The 26,483-nt window shown below is 40.6% G+C and overlaps 1 protein-coding gene across 1 annotated transcript in view; it reads left to right on the top strand.

Annotated features, from left to right (window-relative positions):
- Positions 1-26,483, top strand: part of TMEM132D (transmembrane protein 132D) — an 824,162-nt gene that overhangs the window by 365,913 nt on the left and 431,766 nt on the right. Inside the window, exon 3 of the mRNA XM_003276114.2 lies at positions 6,562-6,708. Within this exon, the coding sequence (XP_003276162.1) occupies positions 6,562-6,708 (147 nt within the window). The remainder of the gene's footprint in view (positions 1-6,561; positions 6,709-26,483) is intronic.

The raw sequence follows: 26,483 nt of genomic DNA, 5'->3' as shown, positions 1-26,483 counted from the left end.
GGAGACCCCCCGTTTCTTCTGTGAACCAATTCCTCTTCTCTTTGGTCTCCTCGAACTATTCTCTACTTCCTCATGTCCATTTAGAGCCCTGGTAATTCCTCACGGTTAGCAAGACAGCAAAAATGGGTTGCATTGAAGTCACAGGTCTTACTTCTAAATTTAACGTTACCCACCAGAAGGGCAGTGGGAAAACAGAGTCCCTTGTACAAGGAAGATATGAACACTTAGAGCTGGCAGGAGCATTTAAGCCCCATGTGAATATTGATATGAACACTTAGAGCTGAGCTTCCTTGTAACATGACTGCCGCTGCTGTGTGTCATGCACCCTGTTCCTGGGAATTAAAGGGTCTAGGGGATTCAAGTGGTCTGCTTTAACGTGGGGCAAGCACATCCTAAGGGGAATGCAAAATGATTCATTGGAGGATGGGCTAAAATCAGGACTTGGCAACTGATTATTTTTAGTCTCAAGATTTAAAATGTCCATTTTCATGTATGTTTTGTAGCACACATTATTTCAATAGTCCAACCCACGGTTCAACTGTAAAGTTTATAAACATAAAAAGCTATATAAAGGTTGCATATGAAATTTTTTTTTTTTTAAGACGGAGTTTCACTCTGCCACCCAGGCTGGAGTGCAGTGTCACAATCCCGGCTCACCGCAACCTGTGCCTCCCGGGTTCAAGCAATTCTCCTGCCTCAGCCTCCTGAGTAGCTGGGTGGGATTACAGGCATACACCACCACACCCGGCTAATTTTGTATTTTTAGTAGAGACAGGGTTTCTCCACATTAGTCAGGCTGGTCTTGAACTCCCAGCCTCAGGTGATCTGCCTGCCTCAGCCTCCCAAAGTGCTAGGATTACAGGCATGAGCTACTGCGCCCGGCCGCGTATGAAAATATTTTTACTGATAGGGGTGCATGACAAAGAAGTTGGAACCATATCATTCACATTGTTACTTTAGGCTTAGCTCTTTCTTCTGCGTCACTGTTGGTCTTTAACTGGCTGTAGTGGAATAGTCATAAAGTAAGGAGACTTAGCAAATATATTCCAGTAATAGAAAGAGGGACCTGGTGTCTCCCAAAGTGAAAAGTGTGACATGATTCCTAAAATACTGACAGTGGCATCGTAAGCAGGCATATCCATGTAACTGCTGGCGAGGGCAGGGCCAAGACGTCCAGATCGGGCTGGAAGTGGTTCACCATATAAGCAAAATGTTATGTGCTGTATCAACATGTTGATTTATTGGAAAGTGAGGTTGTCATAAATTTGTTTTTCTGGTCAACTGGAAATTAGGAGCCAAGAGTGATTGCAAAATATGTTAATATAGCTACGACCTATAAAAAAATTGAAGCTTATTTTATGCTCTGTCACTATTAATGAGAGAAAATAAGTAAGGAGACAAGGAGCAATTCAAAAAAGCTTTGCTGTGACCGCAAAAGGCACATTTTCATCAATTAACTGGGAGGAATGCCATCACCAAATCTACATGCGTAAGAGTGTGGCACCCTTTGGTGGGTGCACACTGTGTATCGTTCCATAGATTGAGCCTATATGGGACTCGAAAATGGAGGTATCAGATTTTACCAGGATTTCATCTACTCAGAGACTATGTGGCCACATGAATCTCTGGGGGAGAAACATGTAGACAAATCTTTCATTTCAGAAGTGAGAGAAGCAGTCCAGAAGTTTGGATCTCTTCCTATCTTCCTTCCTCCAATTCCCTGGAATTCTACAGTCAGTTATTGACTAAAGCCAATATCAGCCTGCAGATAGCTGATTAGCCAATAATAGTTTCTAACAGGACTATGTTCATTATGAACAAACAGCCTGAGACTTACACACAATCCAAATTTCTCTTCTTGGAATTTGAACTCTATATAGCAAAACTTCTCTCCCCACCCCCCTTCCTTTCTCTTTGCTCTCTCTTCCTCTTTCATTTTTTTCTAACACCACACACACACACACACACACACACACACACACAAACATACACACACATGCACACACAAATCTTAAATAAATCTCCCAACAAACAAAACACTGAAATTTCCCTTTATCCCACTTTTATATCATCAATTTTGCTTTCTGTCTCTACGCGTTCTTTATAGCACACATTTGCATTAGCTCAATAGCCCCAGTGTGAATTTCATACATGAATATGCCTGTATTCAGGTTGCATATTAAGAACACTTCCACTGACAAGATTGCATAAGTAGGGAGTTTCTCTTTGGGGCAATGTTGTCGTCAGCCTAAGTCTCTGTACACAGTGATTTGGAGAATGAACTCAAATTTGTAGTCTTTAGGAGGCTGACACTTCCCATCATTTGGAGTCCCCTGGTGGTTGTGGTGGAGGGAGATGCAAATCCTCCATCCAAATCAATCTCTCTTTCCACCATAGTGACAGGGTCACAGTGGGGATACTGTTGTCCAGGTAAAGACTGACTTCCCAGCACTCGCTGCTCTTGCAGTCAGGTGTGGCCATGAGACTAGGCTCCTTCCAATGGAAGGTGAGTGAATCTGGGCATGCAATGCCCAGCTCACCTGCTTAAGAGGAAATCCTTGGCTCTTGTCTACTGCTTTTCCCTCTTCCTCTTGGCTGGGATGGCCATGAGCACAGAGACATTAGAAGTTATAGATTAAAAACAGTAGAGATGCCTTCAGTCTTGATCCCCGAATGGCTGAGTGGAACAGACACCCAACAACCTGGGTTACCAGCAATGGATGTTCACAGGAGGAGGAGATACACTTCCTTGTTCTTGAAGTCACTGAATCTTAGCCTCCCCTTCTTATATAATTGGAAATGATCATAAATAACTCAGGCTACGTTAAACAAGAAGGGACTGGATGGGAGGATGGGGAATATTTATATGCCTAAAGGAAAGGCTGAGAACCAGATTCAGAAATGTTAGCTGTGTTAATTCCTGCAAACCAGAGAGAAGGAAGCAATAGACAGTTGTACCAGGGCCACAAGGCTGGGTGAATTTCCCCCAGCCTTTTTTATTTGCTGTGTCTCTTTGTTCAAGTTTATATTCCAGAGAGAATCTTTCAGCTGGACTGGCTTCGGTCATGTCTCCACCTCTTGTCCAGGGTTGGAGGGAGAAACTCTTGACTTACAAGTCTACCATGGTGGTATAGAATGGCAGAGGGGTGGGTCATATAAGCAAAATGAAGATGCTGCTACCCAGGAAAGAGATTGGGTATGGGGAGCAAACGCAACAATTGAGCACATTTCTGAACCCTGTATGCTGTACTTGTAACTCTGCGTGTGTGTGTTTATGATATATACGTATTCTACATTACATGTATATATATATACACACATTATATTTATATATTTATTTATATATATATGTATATAAAATATACACAGTCCCTGCAGTTCTATTATGTTTTAAAAACACAATATACCCTTAACTCCAGGCAGGTTTTGTTGATACCCATTCACAGTGCATGTGCATACTATGGGGAAAATCATGGCTTTCCCCCATCACCATGGTAGATATATTATTAAGAATAAATCTACAGCAAAGTATCTTCAGAAATCAAGTGCTATGTTTATCTCTGTGTAATGAGGCTGTCAGCGTAACCTGTATTTATTGAACCACAAGTAGGTTATAAAACTTCCATTAATGAATGTAAGTAAATCAGTTGTCATAAACAAAGGGAGAAATTAGCATTTGGTTCAGACCCAGTGGAGCCCAGTGGCATGTGTTCTAGGAACTATCTTAATGGTTCCAAATGGTGCCACTGACAGCTCTGAGATTCGTGCTTCAAAATTATTAACCCAACACACACCGTGTTCAGTAAATACCGTGTCTACATCTCCGAAGAATGACTATCCAATTTATTGCATACATTTTACTTGATATTCACACACAAGGATACCTCTTGAGTGAGTATGCCTTCTCCAATTCCGAACATCTAAAACATGCCCTAGAAATGTGTGTTCTATTATGAAAATGTTCTGTGTCTCTGAAAGACAATTCCCAGTGTCCTGTATAAAATTCCAGGAAAAAAACATTTTTGCAGAAATAGTGCTACCGACTGTAGCTTCATTTACTATGGTAGAATTATTGGCAACAAATGTTGAATACTTCATGGGTTAAACAAGCCACTGTGTCCTTTCTTAAGAACTTGAAAAGGATTCATTGGCGAAACATCATCTAAATTCCAAATAGCCTACTTATGAATCAAATTTCAGAAAAATATAAGCCCATTATATATCAGAAAAGGCCTATGTACTGATATCTCCTGTATAATGAAAAGGTTGTCACAGCCAGGTTGATGACCTATTTATTTAAAGCAATGTTGATTCAATAAAATGCCACTGCAGAGTAATTGGGACAGCCTTTAGAATTCATCTTAATATAATAGTAGCTGTCCACAGTGGATTGTACTTTTGTTCGCTACCACATCTTGGTTGCTTACAATTTAAATGAGTTTCTGCAAGGCAGGAATCGTAACTATTCGCTGAGTGTCTCACCTGAGTATCTAGAAAGGTCAGATGGCTTTTTGGCGTCTGCATGCAATTCCCAATTTTTAAACGACTGCATTCAAAGTGTTTGCATGCATAATGATTATTTAAAACATCAAACATGTATTTTCCCCCATAGAAATAATGTTATACATGATGATCCTTTTCTAAAAATGCTAACTTTTGCAGTAGGGCCACACCTCAGAAGTAATTCTTTCTCTCTTTGTGGACTCGCCATATCAGTATGTGTGCTGGGGGTTCCTAAGACCACCCCCAGGTCCAACGAGTCGCTAGGAGAACTCACAGGACTCAGCATGTAGGGAGAATCACTGCTCCGAGGTATTAGCCAAGGAACCCAAAGCACGGTCCACAGAGGGAAAAGGCACAGGGGAGGAGACCAGGCTCACGCTCCCAGGAATCCTCTCCCCATGGAGTCTGCAGGATGAGCTTAATTCCTCCAATTCCTCCAGCATATAGCTGGGACAGCACTGCCAGAGGAGCTCACCTGAGCCCAGGAGTTCAGGGTTTTCACTGGGGACTGCTCATGGGGGCACCGTCTGCCTGGCACATACCAAAATTCTATGCTCCTAGAAGACAACAAAGTGTCCAGCATAAACCACCTCATTTGCCCAGTCTTGGCACCGTGAGCCCCTCTGACCATGAAAAGGGAGGGAACTCTCCCCAAATCCAAGTTCCCAGCCAACCTTGCAAGCAGGCTTTCCCAAGGAGGGCAGTCTCAACCCTGTGGCCTCAGGTCTTTTCTGCACACTACATTTTAAAATTGTTTCCATGGGAAATAGTGTCCTTGGTGTTAGGGACAGATGTGTCCTGCTTTTTCTCAAAGCTCTGGTCCTATGAGTGTCATCTCCCCCACGCCTTTTGTCCCTAATATTAATAGCAGAAGATGGTCTCACTTTCTCCTCTGGCATGACAGAGGGATTTTGAGATGTGGGCTCTGGCGCCATTGCCTTATTGCGTGTTGATAAGGCACGATGATTACAAGTCTGGAGGAACTCCAGGTCGGCCGCCCCCGTCATCCTCTTCTGCCCAGGTGCCATCAACGTGCTCCAGGTTCCCCTTGGGACTTTCGCTTCAAGACTTTTCCTATTTTCCGCTGAAGGACTAAGAGAAAACACAGCAGGAAACATTAGCTTTTTCAAACTTCTAGGCCAGCTTGTAAATCAAAATTAAACTGTTTGCATTTTATTTTATATTTTATTTATTATTATTTTTCTTTTGAGGCAGGATCTCACTTTGTCACCCAAGCTGGAGTGCTGTGGGTCGATCTCAGCTCACTGCAGCCTCCGCCTCCCAGGCTCAAGTGATCCTCCCACCTCAGCCTCCCAAGTAGCTAGGACTACAGGGGCACACCACCACACTCAAATAATTTTTGTATTTTTAGTCGAGATGGGGTTTCATTATTCTATGTTTCTTTTAGAAACTTGAATTGGAAAGAACATATGGAATGGAAAGCATACAGTAAGAAGACAAGATTATAAAAAGCAAACAGGGCTGGGCGCAGTAGCTCCCACTTTGGGAGGCTGAGGCAGGTGGATCACTTGAGGCCGTCATTGTTCCTTCCCCTATCTGAACCTCAGCCCCCTCATTTTGGGGTTGGAATCTTGCTAGGAAGATCAGATGATATAGACATAATGTCCATCAGTGCCTGGCACTGGGAGACATTCAATGAATGTGCGTTCTTATTTCAGTCTTTAGTTTTGCACTTTCATTGCCTTTTTCTGTTGAGTTTGGCCAGGCTAAGGGTTTTCAGGTAGTTTTGTGTTTGTGTCTGGCTTGGCTTTATTTAAAGATACAAGCTAGTGCAACGATATTCTATTTCTTTCTGTAACTAGTGTTTGCTGGCTGTCAGTCTACCATCTCTAGCTCTTTATTAAAGGCAGGAATAACTGAAAGAAATTAGGGCAGATGGCTTGGAAGGCGACTGCAAGTTTGTGTTTAAATCCTAGTATACATGAGCTTACACCTGCAAGGCAACGGTGAGCAATTAAGCTCCCCGTGTTCCCAGAACCAGCATGACCCGGGGATTTCCCAGAGCTGACTCAGACCCACACGTGCTGTCTCCAACAGGGCAAAGGTGAAGAAAGGCGTGAACATCATCAGCGTGCGAGCCAGCAGCCCTTCCATTTGGGATGTCAAGGAACGCACGGATTACACTGGAAAGTATGCACCAGCTGTCATCGTTTGTCAGAAGAAAGCGGCTGGCTCGGAAAACAGGTGAGTCCCAACCGGCCTCCGATATATTCAGATCAGCTGCAAATGTGGCCTGATTTTTTTTTTTTTTTCCTAGATTGCTAACAACCATTTCCACTGTGGTTTGCATTTGGTGTGTGTCATCTGTTCTATCAGGGCCTCCAGGTAGATGAATGGAATCTTTCATTTGGGAAAGGTGGGCTATTATTCACAGCAGACCTACTTAAAACCCCAGCAGAGCGCCGTATCACCTGCAAGGACTGCACCATGCAGGTGGAATTGACCCACAAACCATGTTCCTCTTCAACATGACCTCTTTCTAGTCCATGTTATTAGAGGAACTGAAACTCTGCATGTCTCATGAAACGGCCCATTTTGCAAGCGTTAGAAACCAGAGCCTACCTGTCCCTCCTCACACGGGTGCATTCCAGGTTTGCAGTGTATATTTAAATATAATGCATATGATTGTATTCATGGGCAGGCATTTTCTGATGGTACAGTGAACTATCTGCAGTAGAACTGCAGGGAATTGTGGATCACTCTAGGGAGAAATCAAAACCTGAATCTGTCTCTGAGAGCCACCAAATTAGAAACAATCAATTCACAGCTGGGCAAAGGGAGGCTTGGAAACTCAGTAGTTCTTGTTTTATTGCACTTGCCTGAAATCTCATTTGTGGCTCTGGGGATTTCCTAGTCTGGTCACATATTTTTGTCACCTGTATGTTGCTTTTTGCTCAGGATTCTATTAAAAATTTCAACAATAATGGAAGGATGAATTCCGGTATGCCATGCATTATTTCTGGAGTGCATTTTTAAACTTCATAGCTCAGTGTTTGGAAAATATCCTTTTATTTTATTATTTATTCTAACAGGGAGCTCAGGAATCTCAGCTGATAACTATTATGATTTTTTTTGGCTTATTACCAAGGAGCATTTGAAACCAATGTGGGGATCGTTTGATCTGGATTCTTTTCTGTACTTCTTTGCTCGACTTTGGTTTTTAGGAATTTGGATTATCAGCAGCTCTTGTTTGGGCCTTTCCTTTTTATTCTTGAAGATTTGCTTGTACAGCAAATGAGAGGGGGAAGAGAAAATCTGTATTTGCGTTCAGTCTTAGATATGTATGTAGTGATATGTTTATGTGGTGATAGTGTGCCAAACTGGTGAACTGGATGAATTTATAGATACACACATTGAAACATGTCTGTACCAGTAATATAATTTGGAAATAAGGTGCTATCTCAATAAAATATTTCCTTTGTGTTTTGTAGTTAGCAAAAATTGGGATAGATGGACACGTGGGTGGACGGATGGGTAGATGGATGGATGAATGGATAGATTGATGGGCAAATGGATGGATGGACGAGTGGATGGATGAGAGGGTGGATGAATAGATGTGTTTATTCTTTATCAGAAGAAAAGAATAAATTTAGGGGAAAGAATCTCAACCAGTGAACTTTTATCTTCTCTTGTGATTTCTTTTGCCATCTATTTTTATGTATTAGTAGAAGCAGTAGTTGCAGTCTTGTCTATGAGAAGCTGAGGGAGTTGAACCATTAGAAAATATTTATGCCTTTTTTATTGTTAATTTCTGACAAATAGTTCAGTTCATCTTGGACACGGAGAGACAGCATGGGTGGCCCAATGGTGGCTCCTTCCCATTGAAATGTAAGCTGCCTTTTTAGAGTTCCAGGGGCTTCCAGAATCTCAGCACATTCAGAGCACATCCAAATGCAGAAATGCATGGTGTTTGCCATTTATTTTTCTTTCATCTGTGTCAGTATCTTCTTTAAGAAACAAGTACCCTGAATAGAATATAAAGCTCTTCTTTTAAAAGCCCTAATTCTTCATTCTAAATGAAGACCATTCCTTATCTCTTTGTAGATTCTGATGCCAGTTTTCTGTTTCCTTTTTCATCTTTTTTCTTCTTGTCTTCTGGAGGCCAGGATATGTTTCCTCATACTATGGGTCTGGATGATGGAAAAAGGTAATACACGTACAGATACACACACACACAATATGTTATATGTGTATAATATGTTACGTGTGTACATGCATACAGCATATTATATATGCATATAGAACATATATATGTGATATAGGTATGCAAATGCATGCATGCATGTAGATGTACATTTTACAGGTGTTTTGTTGATAGACAAATGTGTTGATGTAGGGATTTTACCCAGCAGCTAGGAAGGCTTTGCTTAATAAGGAAGCTCTGGAACGGAAGTCTTGTAGTTTTGGGAGCAGGTCTTTTTCCAGCTATGCTCCAGCTCATACAGCAGTGTCTGGCACACAGTGGGCGGTCTATAAATATTTGTTCAATTTGATAATTTGTTCTAGAATTAGACCATATCTCTATTATATATGTATTATGATACAAATCTGTATGCACACATATTTAGTGGTTTTCTGTATGCTTGTTCAAAAAGTAAGGTGCATAGCTGCATGTATAATGAGGCTGCATTTGGGGAAACCCAGAGAGGGGTGCTTTTGTGAGCAGACTATGTCCCAAGAAGTCTACACAAAGGACTGGCAACTGTGATTTCTACTGGAGAGAACTGGGAAGCTGGGAGAAAAGGCTGAATGTAAATTACTTTTTACAGTGAACCATTTGAACTGTTTGATTTTTTTTTTTTTTTTTTTGCTGTGTGCATGTATTACCTATTTCATAAGACATCTGCAACTAAAATAGAGATTTTTAAAATACGATGTATTCATTCATATATTCAACTTTTATCCCCGCTTTGAAACTTTTCATTTTACTTCTGCCTTTGGAGAACTAAACAAAGAGAAATCACGCTCCATGATTACAGATAGTGAAGGGCTGCGATGAGACGTGTTTCTCTTAACGGTAATTGGAAAATGGATGACAGAGTAGATGTTTTAATAATATTAGTAGGTTTTGCTTCAGAAGCTGTTTTGCTTTATAATTTTCTCCTACCCTCTTTGAATGTTTTCCAGTTATTCTTAAAAGTCAGAATCTGATCATCATAATGCAAAAGAAGCGGTCTTAATTAGCTTGAGAGTCGTAGATTTTGTATTGCTAATAATTTATCAGGAAGTTTCGTTAATGAAGTTAAGTCACTGTGACAGGTTTAATTTTATGTATTAAGGAGACACTTTTGTGCTAGTGATGAACTCACCAGGAGTGAGTGAAGATCTCTTATCTAAGTTGAACTGCATCCTTCCCTGTTTGAAGAAGTTAGGTTGCTGAGAATCTGATCATAACAGTATGAACATATGAATGTTATCCCAGGTATCAGATCCTGCAGGCAGCATTGCCTGCAGGATGACCAATTATGCTGTGTCCATCAAATTGCATTTTGCATTTGCAAAATCTTCCTCACTGTACTCCTATGTTAACTTAGATAAATATGTAACAAAAGCCACATATTATCATTTCCTTGTAGTTCTCTCCATAGATAAGTGTTTCCCAAAGCTCACCATGGTTGATATGTAAATGATTTTAGGTGTTACGTAGAAACGAGGTTCAGGCCGGGCGCGGTGGCTCACGCTTGTAATCCCAGCACTTTGGGAGGCCGAGGCGGGCGGATCACGAGGTCAGGAGATCGAGACCACGGTGAAACCCTGTCTCTACTAAAAATACAAAAAAATTAGCCGGGCGTGGTGGCGGGCGCCTGTAGTCCCAGCTACTCGGAGAGGCTGAGGCAGGAGAATGGCGTGAACCTGGGAGGCGGAGCTTGCAGTGAGCCGAGATCGCGCCACTGCACTCCAGCCTGGGCGACAGAGCAAGACTCCGTCTCAAAAAAAAAAAAAAAAAAAAAAAAAAGAAACGAGGTTCAATATACTTGAATGACAGAAACTTATATTTATTTAAGTTCTCCAGCAAGACTTGATTGAAGAGAAGTTCATCTCTTTTAAGGGCTAGTATCTCTTTAAAGCCTCTATCCTTAGCTGGTACATTATGGATAGGCAAGAGTACATAGCTAAATTTAATCTATTTTCATAATTATCTATTTGTTCATTGTAATACTGATTTTACATTTTTTGTAAATAACGTTTCATTTTAAAACATGTTTTGTTTCATTTCGTTTTGTTTCCTGAGACAAGATCTCACACTGTTGCCCAAGCTGGAGTGCAGTGGTGCGATCTTGGCTCACTGCAGCCTCTGCCTCCTGGGTTCAAGCAATACTCTTGCCTCAGCCACCCAAGTAGCTGGGATTACAGGCGTGCACCACCACACCCGGCTAATTTTTCTATATATAGTAGAGATGGGGTTTTGCCCCGTTGCCCAGGCTGGTCTCAAACTCCTGAGCCCAAGCAATCTACGTGCCTTGGCCTCCCAAAGTGCTGAGATTATGGGAATGAGCCACCATACCCGGCCTTAAATAGATTGTTTTCTGAAACAAATAGAAATATCTTAAACAAGACAGAAGTTTTTTCTTTCTCTCATAAAAGAAGCTTAAGGCTGGCCACGGCTGGAATTGGCAGTTCTCCAGGATCACTACGGTCCCAGGCACCTTTCTTTCTTCAACACCATGTGAATGGAGGGCTTACATCCTCATAGATCGAGATGGCTTCAGGAGTGTCAGTCATTGGATCAGCATTGCAGGCAAAAGAAAAGTGACAGAAAAGGGTCTTCTTAACTGGGTTGACTCTTTTTAGGCAACCTTCCTGGAAGCTCTTTTCAACCCTATTTCTCTCTCTTGGATCTCATTGATAAGAATTTAATCACATCACCAAACCATACTTCAAAGGAAAGTAGGAAACATGATTTATTACCAGCAGTGTGCCCAGTTCAAAATCAGTGTTCTGTTCTAAAGAAAGAAGAGGCTAGGCGTGGTGGCTCATGCCTGTAATCCCAGCACTTTGGGAGACCGAGGTGGGAGGATCACGAGGTCAGGAGTTCGAGACCATCCTGGCCAATATGGTAAAACCCCGTCTCTACTAAAAATACAAAAATTAGCTGGGCCTGGTGGTGCATGCCTGTAATCCCAGCTACTCAGGAGGCTGAGGCAGGAGAATCGCTTGAACCTGGGAGGCAGAGGTTGAGGTGAGCCGAGATCCTGCCATTGCACTCCAGCCTGGGAGACAGAGCAAAAGACTTTGTCTCGAGGAAAAAAAAAAAAAAAAAAAAAGCAGCCTGGGGGAGAGTGGGGCAACCAGCAACCTCTATTTCATCAATTTATAAAGAATACACATGTGGGATTTCCACAGGATGATGAAGAAAGCATAGTACCTCACTATCTTCTTCACTTTATTAGGATCCCTTAGAAATTTGCAGTACAATATAATAGGGTGGGGAAACTCACATTAGCACGGTACCAGAACAGTTGTTGGGTGTATGTTAGAAACTTACAGAAATGCTTGTTAATTTTCCAGCAGGCTGTTGTCCACTAAATGAAACAATCAGTTCTTCTGAGACCCGGAATCTGAGTGTCACCAAAACCAAAAACAAACCTAAGACAGTGGTATGAAGTCATCAAAATGGCATGACTTTCCTTTTGTGGGCAACTGTGATTTATGTTGCCTTAAATAGTTTCCATATCCTCCCTATTGACTATGGATTACCACAGTTGTATTTATTACCATCTGAATGATGATTCCGCAGAGAGAGTGGGAAGAACATAAATGTGAGATCCAGAAAATCTGATGTTTAGTTCTCATTTTTATGCTGTGCGTCGCAGTGATGCCTGTCTGGCAGATGACCAGAGAGGAAAAGCAACTTCCTCTTCTGTAATATTGGCATGACAATGCCAGCCTTCACTGGACTGTTGTGAGAATCAAATACAGTCACACATGTGCACACGCTTTGAAATAACAGCACCATTAAAGGAAACCCATCTCTTCATCATTTTTAGATTGTTAAAACACCCATGTAGTATATGCAGCACACATGCTCAAGTCCTCCTAGACCATGAAGGATGCTTTTATTTCCAGAGTCTAAGTTTAAATTTCCCAAAGTACAAGATGAATCACATTAGTTGTATACCGAGCCTGTATCAAAGATAACAAAGTTTCCCCGTTATGTTTAAATTTAGAATCTGTCAAAAGCATTTCCATTTAAGTTTGTTTTAATAACTTCTGCATTAGGGATACAACAGACCAAGATGTTGTTTTCAGAACTACTAGATATCATTTCTATTAATTATATTAGCAAAAAAAAAACCGGCGGGGCACCGTGGCTCATGCCTGTAATCCCGGCACTTTCTGAAGCCAAGGCGGGCAGATCACGAAGTCAGGAGATCGAGACCATCCTGGCCAACATGGTGAAGCCCCATCTCTACTAAAACAGAAAAAAATTAGTTGGGTGTGGTGGCAGGCACCTGTAGTCCCAGCTATACAGGAGGCTGAAGCAGGGGAGTCACTTGAACCCGGGAGGCGGAGGTTGCAGTGAGCCAAGATCGCGCCACTGCACTCCGGCCTGGGTGACAGAGCGAGACTCCGTCTCAAAAAAAAAAAAACAAACAAAAAAAGAAAAGAAAAACAATGAAAATAATAAAATGTTTTTCTGAGGATGAGGGACAACAGAGAACTCTTTTCTTTTGAGACGGAGTCTCCCTCTGTCGCCAGGCTGGAGTGCAGTGGCGCGATCTCGGCTCACCGCAACCTGCACCTCCCGGTAGAACAGAGAACTCTTACACCCTTCTGGGGATTTGTAAAACGGTTCTTCTACTTTAGAGATATATTTGTCAGTATCTGGCTAATCAGATTTAAAACCTGCATCCTATGACCCTGAATTACAGTTCTAGATATATATGCTCTAGATAAAAGCTTAGCCATCAATCTGGAGAAATGGATACAGGGCTGTAATTGTGGCAGTTTTTTTGGTAATAGCAGACAGTTAAAAACAGCCTAAATGGCCATCGAGATGTGCATTAATTTTAAAAAGTTGTGTTCATGTAATAGAATTTTATGCAGCAATTATGAGGGATGCCATTGATCTGTGTATATCAGCAAGAAATTAACCTGAAACTGTAATGCTGAACGGTGAGAAAATCTTGAATACTAGCATGTACAATATGTTACCGCTCATGTAATTATGAAGAGAACCCCCACAGTAATGTGTTGTTTTAGAGAAAAATACCGAGTTAATACAGATATAGATGGGATAAAGACATGGCTGTTTCTTTTTTTTTTCCCACCTTTTTTTTATTTTTTATTATTATACTTTAAATTTTAGGGTACATGTGCACAACGTGCAGTTTGCTACGTATGTATCCATGTGCCATGTTGGTGTGCTGCACCCATTAACTCGTCATTTACATTAGGTATATCTCCTAATGCTATCCCTCCCCCCTCCCCCCACCCCACAACAGTCCCCGGTGTGTGATGTTCCCCTTCCTGTGTCCATGTGTTCTCGTTGTTCAAAGCCAGTATTTGAGAAATGCAAGTTCAGGTGAAGTATGCAAAGATATTTTCTGGACCTTGTGGGGAATAGAGCTTTAGACTCTTCCTAAGATAGCACTGAGTTTTGTCCCAGTAAATGTAAGCTTATCTACATTGCCTCCTTGAGAAACATTTAGACTCAGCCAGGAGGCAGCAGTAATTGAAGCATATGGCCTGGCAGTCAAGGGGAATGATGAACCCCGTTCTCTGTGAAATCAGACTTCAGGCTGACTCACTCATTCCATCTCATTATACAGTAGCATGAGGGAGTGTGAGATTTGCCTTAATTTACCCTCGTATTGCTTTGCTTTTATTATACCCATATATCTGGTATTTAATATCTTCTATTTCCAAGTAGAGCAGCAAATTTAGAATTAAATTATTGAACATCCACTTTCCGTGGGTAACGGCACTGAGTTACCGCCGCGCGTCTTTGCTAGCGGGAGCTGCCGTGGCTTTTTGATAGGATCTCCAGAGTGCTATAATACTAAAATACCGACTGCTTCTCTTGCTCCAGCTACAAGAGTCATGCGTGTGGCATAAATAATAACCTAATAGCAACAATAATTACATTATGCCACTTGCTGGTGTTCATCAGAATGCTTCATCAATACACTCTGGGGTTGTGGATCATGGCTAATGTTTGGTTGCTGTCGGTTTGTGATTTCAGAGTCCTACGAAGGCCACTAGATGTTGCTTTGAGGAAAGAGAAAGCTCCCCATTCAATGGAACTACCAAAAACATCTACAGTGGCAGAAATATCTAAAGTGACACACGACATTCCATGTAGAAAGCCATGTGCTGCTATCTGTCTTCATGTACATGTCTGAACTTGCAACTTCAATAAGTGTGTGTGTCTGTGTGTGTGTGTGCACGTGCGTGTGCATGCACATATGTGCAGCCCTTAGTGTCCTCTCTGAGCGTGGAAACCTTCAGTAGCAGTCCTACAGAGAGAAACATTTCTATGTCTGTATCTATATCAATGTCTACATACATCGATTTTTCTATAATCTATGTATATATATCGAATATGTGTCTACATATATATCTAATCTGTATAGCTTTGTCTATATCTGTAGATCCATATTTATATCTATATCTTATCCAGACCGATATCTATACTTATATATGTATTAGTGATATATATACACACACTGTAAAATCTGAAAGTTTTTTTATTTGTTAAGGATCATGAACATTTGCAGTCACTGTTTCTGATGGGTGTTCATTGTCAACAAGTGAATAGATTTCTGCATCTCTCCGAAATAGTCTTTGATGTTTTTGATGATGAGGGAGTGTTCTTTGCGACAGCCATTTCCTTTGATCACTTAACTGTGTGGGCCACACGGTCTCCGGTCTGTCCCTTCACGCTCTTTGACAACCCTTTACTGTGAGTATTTTATCAAATTTGCTGAAACCTCCAGATTCCCCTGGTGTGTTTAGCTTGATGGAACAAATGCTGTGTGTGGATGATCTGTGGCTTGAAGGCCTGGGGAACAGTTTAGAAAGATAATAGTATTTCATGGAACATTAAAAAAGAAATGAAAGAAAAATTATAGGATCCATCTGAAGAAGCTTTATTTACAGTCCAACTGGTGCAAAGTATCACCTTGTTTCTTATGTCCTAAAAATTTCCTTCTAATTGTTGTTTCTCATGGACAGGATGTCTTATTTTTTAAGTATTATTATATACAGTTTGGTTTCTATCATTTCTAAAAGAAACTTTCTTCTGACAGCTTTCACCTGCCATGATGTGTGTCAATCAGTGTAAGAACTTTCTTTGGTGACTTCTTAGTCCTTTAACCCTGGTGACTAACTGTGACATCAGTTAGAGAAACTGGCAATACGGGCATATGACTTTAGATTCCTACCTAGAACTTTTTTAAGCTTTTGTGTTATAAATTACATACTGTCAAATTGACCTGTTTTAGGCACACAGTTAAATGAGTTTTAGAAGATGTCTTTGGTTGTTCAGCCATCACTGCAACCCAGTTTTCCATCACCAGAAAAAAAAAATCAGCTTTTACCCATTTGCATGAAGTTTTTATTTCTATCCGAATTCTAGGCCATCAGTGGTCTCTTCTGTCTATAATTTTGCTGTTTCCGTAATAACCCAAACTGTAAATAACCCACATGTCTGTCAGCTGGTGAGGGGTAAATAACTGTGGTGCATCTAAGCAGCGGAATACTACTCAGCAATGAAAAAAAAAACAAGCTACAGAAGCGTTGAGAAAACATAGGTAAGCCCTGAAGTGTGATGCTGAAGGGAGCCAGACACAAGAGGACATGTTTATGATTCCATTGATATTCAGTTTCAAGATTTCATTTTAAATTAATATATTTTCAACTTCTCAATGAGACCCACTGAGTTACGAAGTACCTGGTTACCTTAATTCTTTCTCAACTGCTCTTTTATTTTCTTTTTATTTTCTATATAAACTTGCTTTTTTTCTTTTAGAACTTTTTCTAAAAGGAACACTTAACTTCCATTTAAAAGCTCTGTGATCAGCAGAAGAAATAAACGATCCATTCACCAGCCATTCGAATCAGGGGTAGCACTAAAGCTTTTTCACCTCGCTATTTTGAAGAGGCTTATTTCTTTAAACAAATGATTCCAATTAATAAATGCAGGTAGTTCCAGATACTTAATCTTTTGTCTTAAAGGTAGATCCAGTTTTTCTACTGTAGAAAAGAGATACTGGGGGTAAATTCAACTCATATTACAAGACCAGTGACCCCTTTCCTGTAATTGAATTCAAAAATCCTCCAGAGTAAAATGAGTTTCTCTTTTGTGGACAGAATACCAACATGTGACGTAATCGTACAGGATCAAATTCAAAGTCTACAAGAGACAGCAACTGGGACTCTGTTAATATAAGAAAGTATCTCCTCAGTTCAGTCAATATCAATTTCAGTCACTGGGTGTTTTTTGTCTATAATTACTCAGCATTGTTTTTGAACAACTCCCGAAGTCTGGGAAACTTGCTAAATGTGGTTTTGATTACTCACTCCTGGAGGCAAGTGTAACGTGGATGACAGCAACATTTTCTTTGGTCTGTAGGTCCTTATTATAGCAGATCTACAGGCAGAAAACCTGTGCACAGGTCTTGAAATGAGACCACGTGGGTGTCTGAAAGCACCGATGGGAGAGGATGATTGGATTTGGTTTTTAATATCAAGACACAGAGATGATCTCAACACATACAGCTTAATCGTGGCGTGCCTTGATCATTCTTTTACCTGAAATCATTGAAAAGATAGAGGGCTTAAGGTGTAAAAATGGTGAAGCTTGGTCCAGGTTTCCTGAAACTCTGACAATAACAATAGTTTCACAATATTTATCATGTCTACATCAAACTTGCAAGGTCACTTACATGCTCCTTTAACTCCTTTTACTTTTGAATTCAAGTATATTTATTCCAAAGGGAAGTTATAAAAATGGAAAAACTAGGATAACTTGGATTTAGAAGTTAATTGTGAAAATCAAGTAATGAAAGGAGTCACTACTAATGAATTCCACATGGAGACTATTGATTGCAGCCAGTTCCAGGGGCTTTTTCTTCTATGTTAGAACAGATAGTTGGTGGGTCTTACAGAAGGATTAGAGACGTATGCACCCCAGAGTAAGCCTTTCCCCTTAAGAGAATCAATGCATTGAAAGCAAGATGTCATGGTATTAAGCATTTCACTATGTATTATTGTTCTCTCCAGCTAAACACACAGCTGGAAAGAGAGTAGGGGCGTTGGGAGGCCCTAAGATTATTTAATGTCTATTCTGCTTAAACACCCACCAAAAATCAAGTTAGGCCTCACCGAACACTGTCTTGCACACCTATGGTGACAGATGCCCCACACTAACAAAAACAGTACTGTACAAAATACTTACTATCTATACATATACGTGCACACACATCATATTCCTAGAGCCCTTTACAAGTTGCAAAATGTATTTTATATTGAAATTTAAGTTTTCTCCTGTTTGTTTCCTTGATACCTTTAAAATAAGCATTCTTGGCCAAGCACAGTGGCTCACGCCTGTAATCCCATAACTTTGGGAGGCCGAGGCAGGCGGATCACCTGAGGTCAGGAGTTGGAGACCAGCCTGGCCAACATGGTGAAACCCTGTCTGTACTAAAAATACAAAAAGTAGCTGGGCATGGTGGTGGGCACCTGTAATCCCAGCTACTCAGGAGGGTGAGGCAGGAGAATTGCTTGAACCCAGGAGGCGGAGGTTGCAGTGAGCCGAGATTGCACCACTGGACTCCAGCCTGGGCCACAGAGTAAGACTCCATCTCAAAGAAAAAAGAAAAAAGCATTCTTATCTGTTTTTGGTGTCATAGATTGCTTTGACAATTGTGTGACATTTATGAATCTTTCCTCAGAATAATGTTTTTAATTTCCTAAAATAAAATTCTTAGGAATCCTGAGGAATGCAGCTATATCGAAAGGTGGCTTTCAAAACATTTTCTAAATTGCGATAAGGTATTTTATGAGCTTCCTTAATAAAACTGAAAACAAAGCCTAGCAGCATGTGTAATAACTACTGTGATTTCAAGTAAGTGTTCAGGGCAGGGTACATTTGGAAATATCTTTTACAAATCCAATAGACTATGAAGATCGCTGTGGCTTCTGTTGGCAAAAAGTCACAGCTACTCTGGTGGTCACCGAGGTTCAACATTGAAGGACGTGCTAAATTTCAGTTCCAGGGTAGGAAAAATAAAGGGCTGTTTTTTCCCAGCCAAGTTCATAGAGCCCGGAATTCTAACTCCATCCACACCAGACTAACAACCCCTTCCTTTAAAGGAGCTCAGATTTCTTAAAATGGGTAAGACATAATTAAAGGGAAACAGTATTTTAGCATGTAAAAGCCAAAACCCCCTTGGGCTGTAACTGGGAAAGTGTAGTCTATTCAAACTTCACATGAATGGAATTGTAAACAACAGAAAGCTTCAAAGAACTTCCTATATAGAAAAGCAATACGTCAGTGTGTGCCAACATTCATTAAAATTTTTAATAACCTTTTGTTTCTACATTTTAGGATTTATCTTAAGTAAATAATCAGGAGTATTATACCTAAGCACGGTGTTCACATTGTTATTGATAATAGAAAAAATTAGAATCCTTAAATGCTAGGAATACAGGCATGATTAAATAACTATAGCAGTTTCACAAGCAAAATGTAACAGAGCTGACAAAATGGTGTTTTAAAAGATTTATTGGCATGAGGAAATGCTCTCAATTTACTGGTATGTTAAAAAAAGGCATGAAATAAAATGTACAGTGTAGCAACCTGATTTTGTTAATAACCAAAATGTATATGTGCATATTTTTATATATAAACACATATATACACATATCTGTGTGTGTATATATATATATATACACACACACGCATATATATATATATATACACACGCACAATATAGTCAGGCTAAAAGTGAAATAGAACACAATTTTAATAACAGTGAAATTATGACTGATATTTATTTCCTCCTGAATTCAAACCATAAAATTTTGAGAACCCACCGTGCGCTAGGCACTGTACAGTATAGGAGGACACCAAAGGCAAACAAAACAGAAAGTGTATGTTCTCATGATCTTAGAGTCTCATTCTTTCATTTGTTGACACTTGCCATATCTTCTGCAATAAGCATGCCTTAGTTTTATTAATTAGAAAAATATATGCAGGGGTTTTGATTCTTCTTATAAACTCACAATAGAAAAATTATGCATTTCCTTCAAGTGTGAAATTGAGGTTAGCATGAAGGGAACTGTCAAGGTATTAGAAAATGAAATTGTTTATCCTCCTTAGGGGGAAAAAAAACTTCCTTTGAAAGTTATTGCCTTGTGGTGATCTTGTAGTTATATTCATCAATACATTTTTGTGTTGGCATTTAAGTGACTATCTTTTTGCCAGGTAAATTAGAATGAATCCATTCTATTGTACAATAATCTTAGGCTATATATTAAAATAATACAAAGTAACTAAGGACACCGACAAGTTCCAAGGCAGTGGATGGTATTAGAAGTCGGATTTTCTTTTACAGCATAAATATAATCAGAAAGAAGCCAAGCATAATTTCTCCTTGTTCCTTATTCAACCATGCCTGCCTCATAGAAAACTACCTCCAAACTGATTTCGGAATGACCTTGAGATGGGGTTATGAGCCTACGAAATTGTATCAGAAGCCTCAGGCAGGATTTATGAGATGTGGATTGAATTTTGCATGGGGAAGGAAAATTTCATTTAGTATTTATTGTCCAGTGCTATTTTAACATCAGGCAGTGATACAGCTTGACACCCTTAAATATGCTCCCGTGGGTCCACCCCACTCAGGGGTCAGCAGTTGCCATCCCGGAGAACTGTAGGAAGCAGGAGGCTAATGTTTTCCCCACTGAATGGCCCTGGCTTCTCTATCTCCCTCACCTCCTTTATCTGTAGACATGCCTCAGGCCCTCTGACTCACCCCTTTTCGTTAAAGTATTATATCTACCTTTAGACCCTTTGAACCGGTAATCTGAATTCTAATACCTTACATTTGTTAATAGATAAATATGTACCAGCTTCTTCAAAGGGTTTTACTGAGAGCTTATTTCAATTTAACCAACTTCGTTCTCCTAATGCTAAGGGTAGGCAAAAAAAAAAAATATCATCACCATTTGATGGATCTTGAAGCTGAGTCCCAGCAAAATTTAGGTAACTTACATTACTTTCTGTGGTGGGCAGAATAATACCTCCCACTCCTACTCCCACCCTCACCCCAAATATGCCTGTGTCCAGAATGTATAGCTTGTCAATATATAGGTTACATGGTAACAGAGTCTTTGAAGATGTGATTAAGTTGAGGACCTTCAGATGAGACTAATCTGATGGGTCCCATGTAATTACAGAGGAGTGAGAGGCAGAGGAAGATTTGGTGTCAGAAGTACGAGATGTGGTAATGGAACTGGAGGTTTAATGGATTTGAGGAAGGGGCCAGGAGCCAAGGAATGTGGAAGCCTCTAAAGCTGAAAAAAGCAAGGCAATGGATTCTCCCCTGAGGCCTCCAGAAAGAACCAGCCTGGCCAACACCTTGATTTCAGGCTTCTGACCTCCAGAATTGTAAAGGAGTCAATCTGCATTAGGTTAAGCCTCTGTATTTGTGGTCATTTGTTACAGCAGCCATCGGAAACTAGTACATCCCCTTAGTTCAGTTCTGCAGTGATGGTGTGTTATGGTTTGGCAATTCAAATCTCATCTTGAATTGTAGCTCCCATAATTCCCACATGTTGTGGGAGGGACCCAGTGGGAGATAATGGAATCATGGGGGCGGTTACCTCCATACTGTTCTCATGGTAGTGAATAAGTCTCACGAGATCTGATGGTATTATAAGGGGAAGATCCTTTCACTTGGCTCTCATTTTCTCTCTTGTCTGCCACCTTGTAAGATGTGCCTTTCACCTTCTGCCATGATTGTGAGGCCTACCCAGCCACGTGGAACTGTGAGTCCATTAAACCTCTTTTTCTTTGTAAATTACCCAGTCTTGGATATGTCTTTATCAGTAGCATGAAAACAGACTAATACATGGTAGAACTAGGTTTCAAACACTGGGGAGGCAGGTTCAGAGCTGGATCCCTCAGTCATACGTTGCACTTACAGACTTTTGGACTTGGGTCAGATCCCCTGGAGTGAGGAAAGCAAAATGATTAAGTGAGTGTTAATGTGAGTTCACACGGTCTGAGTCCAAGTCCACTCCCTGCTACCAATCAGCTGTGCAATTGTCTAGGATGTGTATCCTCTTGATGTCCACACACATGGAATGGACTTAATGATGACACATCAAGCAGTCCTGAGGATGGAGGAAGTGAATGCATGAAAAGCACCTTGCGTGGTTCTTGTCTGATTGTCAATGTCATTGTAGGGGAGAGAAAGGAATATCTTTTCCTCACTTTCTGCATGGTTCATGGCTGACACCCCTATAACAAAAGACAGATTAACAAGAGAAAAGCATAACAAATTTATTTAACCAAGGTTTTACATGACACGGAACCCTTCAGAAATAAAAATCCAAAGACCCAGGGAAAACTGTGGCTGTATGCATAGGTTCAATGAGGAATGGACAGTTACATAGAAAGGTGATTGGACAGAAAGGGATATGGTCCATTGGCAATAGACTGGAGGGGGTTTGGGGATATAGCAAGGCTGTTTATTTAGATTCTCCCTGGCCTTCAGATATAGGGCAGGACCCCTCTGGAATGAGGGTATTACAGCCTTCTCTCTGGAGAGGTAGGTCAGAGAATTCCTTTATGACCATGGCTCAGGGGAGAATGGCAGGAGGAGGTCATAGTGGTATTCTTGCTTCTTCTTCTGCTTCTGCAGTATTCTCAATCGCCAAAGTTCCATATTTTGGGGAATTATGTTCTGGGCCCTAGGATCATGACCACATTGAGAAATAGAAGTCACTCTAAGATTTTATAAGGCCAGAAGGGTTTGAAATGTCAGCTTTCAATCACATTGGTAGTGCGCTAAGTTTATTTGTTCATTCATTTATCTATTCATATTCATTTTATTTGTAACTAATATGTGGGGAAAGGTGTGTGTACAAAATGTCTTTTCTGAAATTAGTTCAAAAAATCGTGCAGAGCTGGAAACCAGTGTACTGACAGCAACAAGACACAGCGTTTCGATTTCTGGGGAGTGTTAAGTATGTGGTTTCCTGGTTTCTTCTGGGAAAGTCAGTGGGCATCTAGATTAAGAAATAAGTAAAATAAAGTGGGTAGTCCTGTACACACAGTGCTTACAGAGCAAATATTGATTGGAAATATGCTGAACTGGGGCTCTGGGGAGACACAAGAGTTAATGTTCTCCCAGAAGGGCCTCATGCTGTAAAGCAGCAGTTTATGCTAGCAGGCTTTGATTAAATGAGTCTCTCTGAATGACTAAAGAGCAATTCTATTATAGGCAGTCCTTGTTTTCCATCACCAGGCATTCTGGAACATCACTAATCATGGAGCATATTGTCTTACGCTGGACTCTATTTTCCTATAGGAACAGTGCTGCAATTTCAGGGGGTTGGAGGGTGTTGTGTTCCCTCCTGAGGGCTTCAGCTTCAGACAAATCACAGCTATCAAGAGAATGGATCATAAAAGCAAAATTCTAACCATCTTAAACATCAATGATCATTTCACGCAGTGAAATTGCATCCGTTCTCTCCTGTTCAGCAAATGTATATTAGGCATCTAATTTACACCACACACTTTGTTAGGCCCTAAGGATGCAAAGATGAATGTTCGGGATGAATGAACAGTCCTGCATGTTCATTCAGCTCACCTGCACAGATAAATCATTTCAATTCACTGAGGTTAGCATGATCAGAGATGGGTGCACATACTATTGATGTTCTAAGAATCCCCTGTGCTCTACACACAACATAAAAATCTAGCCCTTCAATGTCAAAACTCAGACCATAATTTGTCAGCTGTGGTTTATCAGTAGTAACACTAAAGTTTGAGTGAGAAGATATATTTTTGATTTCTGTATCAGTTAAGAGTCTGTCTGTCATTGAAAGTGACAGAAAATCCAGCTCCAACTAGTTTATTCAAGGGAGAAAAAAGAAGAAATGAAGAAAAAGATTTAATGGAGGTGATGGTGGTGGTGGTGGTGGTGGTGATAGAATTATGGATGCATGAAACAAAAAGTCTTGAAGTAGCCTACTGCGGTTGAATATGTTTTGTTTGCACCCATCAAAATTCATGTTAAAATTTGGTCCCCATTTGCCGGGCACGGTGGCTCACGCCTGTAATCCCAGCACTTTGGGAGGCCGAGGCGGGCAGATCACAAGGTCAGGAGATCGAGACCATCCTGGCTAACACAGTGAAACCCTGTCTCCACTGAAAATACAAAAAAAATTAGCCGGACATGGTGGCAGGCGCCTGTAGTCCCAGCTACTCGGGAGGCTGAGGCAGGAGAATGGCGTGAACCTGGGAGGCGGAGCTTGCAGTGAGCCGAGATCGCACCACTGTACTCCAGCCTGGGCGACAGAGTGAGACTGCATCCCAAAAAAAAAAAAAAAAAAAAAACAACAACAACAACAAAAAACTGTTTTGGTTTTTTTCCCACTACGTGAAGAACATCTTTCCCGGTCAATTAAAAAAAAATGGTCCCCATTATGGCAGTGTTGAGAGATGGAGTCTAGTGGGTGATGTTTGGGTTATGGGGGCAGATCCCTCATCAATGGCTGAGTGCTGTGCTCATGGTAGTAAGTTCTCACCCTCAAAAGGCTGGATTAGTTCTTGAGGGAGTGGTTAAGTTCCCTTAAGAGTGGGTTGTTACAAAGCCTGTCAAGCTTTCTCCTCTTCACACATGTATGCTCCCTTTTTGACCTTCTCCACTGTGTTGTGATGCAGCATCAAAACCCTCACCAGAAGCCAGGGCCATGACCTTGAGCTTCTCAGCCTGCAGAACTGTGTGATAAATAAACTTCTTTTCTCTATAAGTTACCCAGCCTCAGATATTCTTTTCTAGCAACACAAGTGGACTAAGACACTGACCTTCAAGTATGGCTGGTGTGGTTTCAAAATACGTCTAGAAATTCTTTGACACTCCTGCCTTCAGAAGGTGGAGTCCAATAACCCTCCTTTTGAATGCGGATTAGATGTAGTAACTTGCTTCTAATGAACTCCTAGCAGAATGATGGCATGTGACTTCTGAAGCTGGGTCCTAAACTACATTTCTACTTCTGCTTTGCTCTTTCTTGAGACACTCACTCTGGGACAAGCCAGGCAGCTGCCATGACATGTGGACATGCATGTAGCCAGTAGAGAAGCCCACCTCGGGATGGACTGAGGACTCCTGCTATAGTCAGCACAAGCTGACCAGAAACATGAGTGAGCCTCCTTGGAAACAGAGCACCTAGCCCCTAGTCGATCACAGTCCTGGCCAACATCAGATGATAACCCATGAGCTAAAACAACCCAGTTAAGCTGCTCTCAAATTCTTGACCCTCAGAAACTGTATAGCTGATAAATATTTATGTTGTTTTGTTACACTACAATATTGCTGGGTTTATGACTTAGAAGATGTCACCAATGTTCAACGTCTCTCTGTCATCTGGTTCGTCTCTGGGCTGGCTATAATTCTCAGAAGGGCTCATCTCTTTTGATGATAAATGGAATATAACAGTTCTGACATCAAACTGTCCCAGTTTTGAGTTCAGTAAAAAAGACACTACAAAGTCTCCCTCCAGTAGTTCCTCCAGAAATCTTGAGATTTACTCTGATGACACCAGTCTTTGTCCTGTGCCTCTCCCTGGGCCAATGCTGTTGCTGCAATTTAGGTGCATGCCGGAGACACAGGAATAGGGTCAGAGCCACTGAAACTCAGAAACTAGTGGGGTAAGAGGCAGCTTTCTATCAGTCAGGTCATGGTCTTATTAGGAAAAGAGGAGTTTAATCAGGAATTATTTGAGTAGCTACCATTTGTCAGGCACAGTTCTAAGCACTGCAGATGCTGTAGGATAAAACAAAAACAAAAGAACAAAAATGCCTACATTTCATAGAGCTTACATGCAAGTGGGTGAATTCTGGGTAGTTAAACACACTGTAAATGCAGCTAGTCATCCCATATTTATTATTTAACAGCTGTGTGACATTAAATGGGCAACTTTCTTCTGAGTCTTATTTTCCTCATCTGAAACATTAAAGTGTAAAATGTCTTCTCCCTCCTTGGCAAGATTTTTCTAAGGATAAAATGAGATGATAAAAGTGAAAACAGTATATAAACCACAGAATATTTTTGTTTTCAGTATTAAAACTGATTTTGCAGCCCAGGAGGAAATATTTGCAAATCATAATGCTGACAAAGGACTCATATCCAGAATAGAAGGCAAATGACCCAGTTAAAAAATGGGCAACATATTTGAACAGAGATTTCACGAAAGTAGATATACAGATGGCAAATAAGCACATGAAAAGACTCCCAGCACCTTTGGCTATGAAAGAAATACAAATTTAAACTGTCACATCCACTACAATGAGTTGCCATCACACATCCACTACAATGGCTAAATTTTAAAAGACTGACAAAGCCTTATACTTGCATATTCATAGTAGTTGTTTCACAATAATCCAAGTGTCCACATCAGGTGAATTGATGAACAAATTTCTATATATCCATAAATGGAATAAGATTCAAAGATAAAAAGGAATGACACACTGGTGCACATAACATAGATGCATTGCAAAAAAAAAAATTGGGGCTGACTGAAAGAAGCCAGACACAAATGATTATGTACTGTACTGTTCCACTTATGTGAAATTCTATAGAAGGCAAGTCCAATCAATAGTGACAGAAGGCAGGTTAGGAATTACTGAGATCAGAGAAGAGAAGAGAATTGAATTCACAGGTGCACAAAAGAACTTGATGGGTTGGTGGGTATATTTTATATCATGATTATGATGTATT

The sequence above is a fragment of the Nomascus leucogenys genome, chromosome 10 (assembly GCF_006542625.1).
Source record: "Nomascus leucogenys isolate Asia chromosome 10, Asia_NLE_v1, whole genome shotgun sequence".
Taxonomy (NCBI): Eukaryota; Metazoa; Chordata; class Mammalia; order Primates; family Hylobatidae; genus Nomascus; species Nomascus leucogenys.
Note: the sequence above shows the minus strand (reverse complement) of the source record. Positions and strands in the feature narration are given on the sequence as shown.